Raw genomic sequence first — 9,203 nt, forward strand, 5'->3', positions numbered from 1 at the left:
TGCAAAATACAATAAAATATGCTGTGCTGGCTAACTTTAAAAGAGGTCTGTATATTGTTCTGCTCAACTTGTTCTATATCTCACATCTGAGATGTTTAAAGAAAGTTTATATATAGAATATAAGTTCGTAAACCCAGTCTACAGTTGTACTACAGACTTCAAGACTTCCTGCTTCCACTGCTGTGACAACAAACTCTTCTACTAAAAGGTATTCGAAAAATTGCTGCACTCTTCCTCCTTACATAACAACCTCAGATCCATTTCATCTGCTTTCACAGCAAGTTCACAGCAAAATTTTCTTTCAAATTAAGATAAAAGGTTTCAAAGTTTGATAGTAAATAAGTGCTATTTATTTTCTGACCTCTTGATTTTTTATTTCATTGCTGTCAAACTCCAGGGCAGGACCTCCATTGTCAATCACTACTGATGTCATGGTGCATCCCCCGAAGAGTCTTTGAGAACTGTTATCTCTCCTGAAGATACTAATGCTGATAACCTCAGGATATCAAAGGCTTGGATTCACAGTCCACTGCTCTTAAACAGCTAGGCAGAGGTTGCTGAAACACAAAATAATTTTAAGTTATTTGCATAATTTATACTCAAAAGTCTTCTCTTGCATGCTGCATCTCTACATCAAAACAGGGCATCAGCAAACAGTGAGATCAGTGCTTTGTAACAAAAGACAGTATTTGGCCCAACATTTTACTAAAATCCATCCATTAGAAGGCTACACCAATCACTGAGGTCAGCAAGAAAACAGGACCATCTAATATGTATTGAAGAAAGAAATGCTCATCCAAACTGCAATGGGCAAGCCCAGTGAGTCTGCTTTTCAACAGCAGGGAGCTGGTTTAAACTAAACTCATCTTGCACATTCAGGGAAACACTTGTGTGGATTCATGCAGGGTAACTGGGCTTCCTACAGGCAAGGTTACACTAACAAATATTACAAATGCTGATCATCTCCCCAGCCAGATACAAACTAAGCAAGGAACAAGCACAAGATACATTTGAAAAGAAAGAAAAAAATATACACAATTTAGAAAAAAAAAGGCTTTTTTTGCTCACTTAGGCAGCCCACTCTACCTGACAAAGCACATACCTAACTCGTATTTAATTTGTAACAGCACAAACCTCCCCCCTCAAAGTTACTACTTTATTTTCCATTGTTTCACCACTTTTTGATGAAGAAGAAACTAAGAGTTCCTCTGCTCCCCAAACAAGACTTGGGCTGAAAAGCCTTTAACAGGCATCCCTTGGAGCCACAGACACCTGTCACCCTGCAGACCTTTTAGAACAAAAAGCCCACTCCTTACCTATCCAAAAGGCTTTAAATTAAAAAAATACATTAAGTAGAAAAACAATTGCTTATGAATACACTAAAATAATAATTCAGAAGAAAAGAAATCAATTTTATTGCAAAATCTTTTCTTCTTCTACAGTTTTCCATTTATACACAGAATAGAAATATTGCCAATGAACCATAACCCAAAATAGAAGGCCAAAGAAATTAAATTGCATATTAATTTAGAAGCACAAACCTTCTAACCTGTTTCAAACATCAGCACTGTTCCTGCAACTCAGACTCACAGCTCAGTGAACATACGGTGCTTCATATGGTTCCTCTGCTTAAGCACATCACAAAGCTAATTCTCATGCACAATATTAATGCAAACAAACAATCACTGATAATAAATATTGATGCAAATAAATAAAACACTAGACGACATCTACTGTATATTTATATTTTAGGTACTATAGTCCCACACAGGTGGCCAAGTAATTGCCAAATTGCATCAATTGAAAGCACCCAATACTGTTTACAAGATCAGGCTCTCTCTAGAACTCTGTGTCCCAGGTTACAAAAGGTTTCAATCACTTTTATGCTGATCTATCTCATATGAATCATGGATTTCCTATAGAAATGAAGGCAATGCAGAAACATAAATGATAAGTCTCATTTTCCAGCTGGGGCAGAAATCACAGTAAGGACCTTACAGGGGAAAGAAAGTACACAGAACAATGTGTGAGATGCTGAATCTCAGCATTCATTAACAGAACTGTATCCTCAGACTGAATATGTGGAATAGTCCATCAAGGTACTCCAAGTCTTTATACAACAGGATTTGAACTTCATACTGGCATTCAGCCAGCAATGTTTCCAAAACTCTGCCAGGGCAGAGAAAACAACAAGCCCACTCGTCAGCACGTGAGAAGGTGAAAGGGTTTCAGTTCAGCCTGGTTTGGGAGTTCCAGGTTAGAGCAGACGCTCAAACACGCACACACCTACATTTATGTGAGATTCCCACAGACACAGCCCTTCCTCTTTGAGCCAGCATCTCCCTTGTCCCTCTCCCTAAGGAGCGTGTCTCAATGGAAGACTTCTTGCTTCTCCCTCAAATTTCAGCAGGACACTGAATCTATTCCCCATCCTCTCTCTAGCAAGTCCCAGCTCATTACATTCCTGTAAAAGGAAAATCCTGTCTGGTCACTACAGGAATCAGCTCAGAAATTCACATTTCCCAAAACTAAGGCAGCCAAAAAGGCCAAAAGACAATTGGACTCACACTCCTAAAGTAAGAGGTGGTTCAGGTTTGTAAGAGACTAGGCTGTCCCCAGTGATACAATTAGCAAGCACAGAAGCTGGTTCAAAGTACAACTAGTTTTGAATTACAGAACAACCTGCAGAAAGATTAAAAATAAAAACAAAAACCTGCACACTACAAATTTAATTCCTCTCTGGATAGATGCTCACAATAAAACAAAATACAGAATAACATCAGAGGGGAAAATATAAATTTAACATTTCCAAAAAAATTACCAAATCATGTTATTACAGTTCTGACATCCACTCCTGTTCTTCCTGGCAATGGAAAATTCAGAGAAAAACTAGTTCTGAAACATTTGGAAAAACCCTTATGACCACAAAAACATCCTTGCTGTTATTTTTATACATATCTCACGGGAAAACAAAAATAAATCTACATGAGCCCATTGCCATATAATAAAAAACAAAACCCCAATCAAACAAAAAATTCTGAATCTTGAATACTTTTCCCCAACAGCAAGAAGTTTCTAACTATTTACACTACAAAACACACACCAAAGACTCAAATTTTTTATAACTTTCACTGGTCAAGACAACCAATTAGAGCAGGTCCTCAGAGGCCACAGGGCACTTGCAATAAAGGCTGCAAAACACCACTTCATTCACAGACTGAATAGTACATTAATCTGACCTACATTACGTATCCAAGGGTGTGCCTACAAGAAATCCAAACTATTCTCGTGAGTTTCTGGCACAAAGTTTAAAACTTTCAAATCACAACTGTAAATCCTAGTAAAAACGAGATCACAACTGTGATGAACACACATCCCAGTAAACACAGTATCTGAAGGTGATTCCCCTGTGCATAACTACCTATCAAATTAACAGGGAAGCAAACATGCAGCTCAACAGAATAAAAGATAACAACTGAAAAACTGTGCAGAAAGGATGGTAGAGAAAGTCATCTCTTCTAGGCCATACTTCAAGTGAAGTTATTTAGGACTAATTTTAAAACAAAACTCTAAATATAAGTCTGCAAATAGCTTTAGCACACGTTCATTTTAATTATAAAAGGAACTAGCAAACAACCCCTCAAAACACAATGCTTGAAAAAAGATGCCCATACACAAAAACAAGACCAACACACAGAAATCTGAGCAGCAGAGGCAGCTGCTCCTCCAGCACTCAGAACCACCACAGGAGCACGTGGAACAACATCCCCCTTTGATTCAGGTCGCATTAAATCCTGAGGGGATTCATGCAGATACCTCCAGAGATGCAACTGGGTTTTTTGGAGGTTTTTTTGGTTTTTTTTTTTTTTTTTTTTCAAAACAGCCTTCTTTTGGTTTAATCAAAACCAAAAAAATTAAGAAAGTTGGCTTGAAAATTAAGTTAGTTGCACGAGCAGAAGTACATCGGCCAAGATCACTGCAGAATCCCATTAAGAGGAACAATATATGGCTTTCTAAGGGCCCTAAGGTGTTCTATGTTTCATAGGCAGTAAATGCCACTATCACTCTGACACAGATAAACCACAGCACACTCTGTAACACATTTCATGTTGACTGAAAAGTCTTTTTAAAGATGCTTTCCCAGATCATATTTACAGCTCTGGCTACCTGATTCATACTGGCACGTGCAGAAGAAACAGCAAATTGCCCTTCTTTTTCTGAAACTCAGCGAGTCTAAGAACTGAAAAATTAAGTTACTGAAAAAGCTGTCTGAGCAGAACAAAAACTCCTAAGCTTCTCGCTAAAGTTTGTTGCACAGGTTATATCCAAAGTAGGATACAAAGTAAATCCTTGCATCCACGAGGTCAGGGGAGCATGCCAACCACACAGTCTACAGTACCTCACAATTCAGACCGAGCACTAAAATTCATAAATACAAATCAAAATAAGGGATGTGCAAAGTAGTCCCAGCCACACCACACTTCATAAGTTTTCATACCAAAAAAAAAAGCAGTAAATTTATTCCTGAATGCACAGAAACTGTTATGCTGGATCAAATTAATGATGCAACAAATCCAGCAAAACACCAGAAGATCTCCTTCCATACATATATAATCTGAACATCCAAAGTTTGCTCTGAAACCTCAAAAGCTGAAGCTGATGAGCCCCAAAACATGTAAGCTTATAATCACTTAGAAACTATTAACGTTCTGCAGAAAGCTTTGTGGCTTCAGCAGGCTGCTCCTGGACCTTCTGCATCTCATCCTATTAGCAGGCTCCCTTCCCACTGCTCTCTATTTAAAGACACCCGGTAACCTTCTCTTCCCTCTGACACGAGTCTCACTTGCACCTCTCTTTCCAGAGAATTGATTGTTGGTCCTTAACAATCATTTCCACTCCCCCACAAGCCAGAGTAGGGAGGAATTATTCATCACTTTACATAATAACGCAGCAGAGACGATTAAATTAAATGGTGAGGATGTAGGTTTAAAAACCAAACCCCAACACACGCTCTAAAAAGAAGCAGTGTGCAAAAAAATTCATAATTAGCTTTGGCAGTATATTCTAGAGGTCAAAAACTTGTACGATTTAAGTTAGACAGCTTTATGATGGTAAAGCTCCTGAGTAGCTTATGAGACTATTGAATATAAAGATGTGTGTAACAGTCTAAACTTCAGGCACCTTCTGAACCAGATACTACTGAAACCTGAGAGATGAAGAATGTGTCACTGATGGCACCACACAAAAGAACCATCCTTTTCCCAGCACCCTTCTGAAAGCACTGTATATGAGATGGAATGAGTGCAGAAGGAAGAGCAATAAGGACTAGACCCAGAACCAGTTTTTAAACTTGCAGTAAGGTTGGGCTGTCTCTGCTAAAGAAGTTAAATGACAAAAGAAAAGTCACACGAGAGGCAACAGCGACCAGCCATAAGGGGGGGAAGCAGACAGAATGAAAAACTGAATTATTCAAGCGGGGAGAGACAAGAGGGAGCGCATCCAAGAAGGTAACAGACAAACACGACCTGGGCTCACCCAGCACGGCGTTTCACGGCCGCGCTATAATGAAAGCTCGCCGGACCCGCGCTGTTATCAGCGGCGCGGGCAGGGACGCGCACGGCGGAGCGCTCACGCATGACAGCGAGTGTCCGGCGCTCCGGGCTGCCATGTTCTCCCGACGCCCGTGTAAACAAGGCGCTGCCCCTCGGCGCTGCCCCGCCGCCTCCGCCCCGCTCCCGGCCCGGCGGCCACACTGCCCGGGCTGTGTGCGCTGACAGCTCCGGGCACCGCCCGCCGCCCCCTCCGCCGGCGCGGACCCGCGGGCAGCGGGCCCGGGGGCGGCGGGACGGCCCCGGCTGCTCCGCCGCGCCCCGCGCGAAAGCGAAAGTGCGGCTGCGGCGGGCGGGCGGCGGGTGGGAGGTGCCGCCGGAGCGGCCCCCGGGCCCGCCACCTCCAGGCCATCCCACACAGCCCGGCGGCCTCCCCCGAGCCGCCGCGGCCCCGCGGCCCTTTGCCAGGGCAGCTGCCGCCTGTCAGCGCCCGCCCGCCGCGGAGGCAGGAGCCGACACCGCGCCCTTACCGTGGCCGTGCTTCGGGAGGCCGCGTCCGTGGCCCGCCCGTGCCGGGAGCAGGAAGCGGCGGCGCCGCCCGGGCAGAGCCGGGCCGGGGCCGGGCCGGGCCGGGGCCGCCCCGCGCGGGAGGGGCGGGGGCGCAGCGCGCGACCTGCCCGGCCCGGCCCGGCCCCCCCCGCCCCGCCGCCGGGCGCGCGGGGGCGCTGTGGGCATGCGCGGCCGCTCCGCGCCTGCGCGGGGCTCGCCCGAGCCCCGGAGCGATCGCGGGGCGATCCCGCGGAGCGGCGGCCCCTCAGCGGGCCCTCAGCCACCCCTCGGCGTCCCCTCAGCCGCCCCTCAGCGGCCCCTCCTCCCCGCCGCCGTGCCCCGAGCCGAGGGCAGCCCGTGCTCGGGGCGCGGGCAGGCTGCGGGGAGGAGCGGCCCAGGGTGCCGCTGCCCCGCCGCTGTGTCGAACAGGTGCCTGCGCCCTCACCGCGCTCCGGGCCGCGGGCGCGGGGCTGCCCCGCAGCGGTTCTGCCGCCGTGCCGGGCCGGCTGCGGAGCCTCGGGCGTGCGGAACCCATGCGGGCAGTGTCCTGGCAGCGCAGTGCTGAAATGCCGGCCCGCAGCTGTACCCCGCCGGCTCACAGAGCGCTGGGTGTGGAACCAGGCAAATTCCTCATCCAGTTCTTGTTGTTCCCTGGCAGTATGAGATGCGCTGTGTGGTAAACGCCAATCACTTGTTTTTACAAGTTTAATAGTAATAAAATCGTTATTAAAAAAGCAGTAATACAATTAGAGTAATAGTAATTTGGACAAATTGAATTAGGACAATATGAGACAATAAGCACAAAGAGTTACGGACGTCCAGGTACCTTTTTCTGAGCAGCACGAGCCCGAAAAAGGACCCCCGTTAACAGATGATTAACCCTTAAAAACAGTAACCTGTTGCATATTCATACACTTCATACATGATGCATAAATTCCATTCAAACACAGGATTCTGTCTGATCATCGTCAACTTCTTCCTTCTAATCCTTACAGCGCCTTCGAGGCGGGAAGAAGTTCGTTTCTGCTGATAAGGGGGCAATAAATTCTTTTTCTCTGAAAGATTCACGTGTCCTGTTGCTGCTATCTCGCTGCAAGTCCTTTCTTTTAAAAAAGCATCTTACATAGCATAGTTTCTATTTTAACTAAAACTATATTTACCACGCTACTTAAGAGAATTAATTCAGTGTTACTTTCTAACACAACACATATAATATTCATTTTAATATTTGCGAAAAGCCAATAATGAAATACATGCATTTTTCACACTCTGCATTTGAACCTGACTGGCTGTGAATGGTAACCACCCAGCTCCCTTGGCCAATGGCTTTAGAAGAAAAGTCGGTAAGGTCAAGAACCTTTTGATACTCAGCAGGGGTTGTAACACCACTAAATACATAGGAGTTACATGATTTGAGCAGGGGAACAATGCAATGCCAAAACAAACCTGTTCCAGGCAGGATTTTATTCTTGAATAAATTTATCCTGCTTTTAAAAAGAAAGAATTACATAGAAATAAAGGAGTAAGTGGGGGGTTTTTTTGCTGTATGTGAGGCTTTAAAATATAGAAGTTGAAATATTTTAGAAAGGAAAAGAATCAGTATGAAAGAGGGCTTTACCTCATTTTCACTTAGAAAATACATGGGATATATATGGCATGTTGCTTTTCTTAATTTAGAGGTAGCACATAACACAACGCCCACTTCTTATACAGGGAAACTGTCTGAAAATTGTGAAGAAGAAATTCCATACAGAGACTAGCCAGTTTATTTTCTGTTGTTTTAGTTTAAAAAAAAATACAGAATCATTGTCCTCAAGGACCTTTTAATTTCCATAGCATTATACTTCAGCATTGAAAACTACTTTTGATTTAGGAGCAGCCAATTCACGTTGACAGTGGTGAGTGAGGATATCTCAGAACTGGTATAGAACACAAGACTCTGGGAAGAGACGTGCAGAAAGGCAGTGGGGTAGAAATCAAGCCATTAAAGGCTTCTCATAAAGTAACAACTTCAGACAATTTAAAGTGTCCCTTTCTCTTTATTTGTAACTAGAACTGGTGCTTTGTGTGGCTTCCTGCTGCTGCCAGTACTTGTAGTAAGTGAGGAGAGGTGAGGCTGACTTGATTTTGATTTCATAGAATGCATTAATAATCTAAATGGTAGCAAAGACACTCACATCCAGCATCATTGTGTTCCCAGAAGCAAGAACTGTAAAGCCTTGAGCACTTAATCCCAATTTGACTCCTTTCACTTCATAAGAGCCCAGCACTGAACAGGTTGCATTGGAAATTAGTCACTTACTAAAACAGCAGAATGAAAGCATTTTTGTGTTTTGGATTTTCTACAAACAACAAATAAAAACAAGCAAACAAACACAAAAATCCAAAACAAACAAAAAACTCAAGCCAATTTTCTTCAGTGGGAAAAAAGCACACATTATGAATTTCTCCTGTATTGTTAAGCTCCAGGGTTTGGGGATGAGGGATTCTTTCTCTGTCCCAGGTTTTAGCAGCCTTACTGCTTTTGATTTACTGCCCTCTTCTGCTTGATGATGTGAGTTACCCAATGGTTAATTATGCTCAATTAGCCCTCACTGGATAACAACATTTCCCACTAACTACTCAGAAAGAACATAGCCTTATGCAGGAAGAAGGAAGCCAGGAAAAAAAATCTCATATTGTGGGAGAATGATCAATGAACCCCATGGGCCTAAGTAATTTAATTATGTTATAGTGAAAATATGATTTTCATGCATATTACTGCCTCTCCTCTTTGCTTCTCTGTATTTCCCTCTTTAATTGGTTTGCATACCACAGTCAATGCTGAACTGAGAAGAAAACGCATCGGCAGCTGAACTTCCTGAGGGGAAACACAGCAACCACAATTTTAACACTTTTCCTAGGGCACAAGCAGAGCTCACACATATATATTTTTGAAGATCTCTAAGACGTGAAGGTTTTTAATTCTAAAGGAAAACTATTTATCACTAGAAAAGCCTGTTTAGAGCCTGTGATGTCGGCGGTCTCCTTCCCCCTCACGTGTCCCAGCCCACCATGCCCTAATATGAAGCCCAGACCCCCGCACTAAAGCAGCACAGAATCTGA

General features: G+C 44.0%; 1 protein-coding gene across 5 annotated transcripts in view; it reads right to left on the reverse strand.

Annotated features, from left to right (window-relative positions):
- Positions 1 to 6,199, reverse strand: part of ELF2 (E74 like ETS transcription factor 2) — a 28,434-nt gene extending 22,235 nt beyond the window's left edge. Inside the window, exons 1-2 of one of the 5 annotated variants that reach the window (XM_058803061.1) lie at positions 6,080 to 6,198; positions 362 to 557 (exon numbers count right to left, since the gene is read on the reverse strand). In XM_058803061.1, the coding sequence (XP_058659044.1) occupies positions 362 to 433 (72 nt within the window). In that variant the 5' untranslated portion in view covers positions 434 to 557; positions 6,080 to 6,198. Of the gene's footprint in view, positions 1 to 361; positions 558 to 5,525; positions 5,745 to 6,079 lie in introns of those variants that run through there. The other 4 variants (XM_058803062.1, XM_058803063.1, XM_058803065.1 and 1 more) reach the window with 4 other exon arrangements.
- Between the last annotated feature and the right edge of the window lie 3,004 nt (positions 6,200 to 9,203).

This window comes from Ammospiza caudacuta, chromosome 4 (genome assembly GCF_027887145.1).
Source record: "Ammospiza caudacuta isolate bAmmCau1 chromosome 4, bAmmCau1.pri, whole genome shotgun sequence".
NCBI lineage: Eukaryota > Metazoa > Chordata > Aves > Passeriformes > Passerellidae > Ammospiza > Ammospiza caudacuta.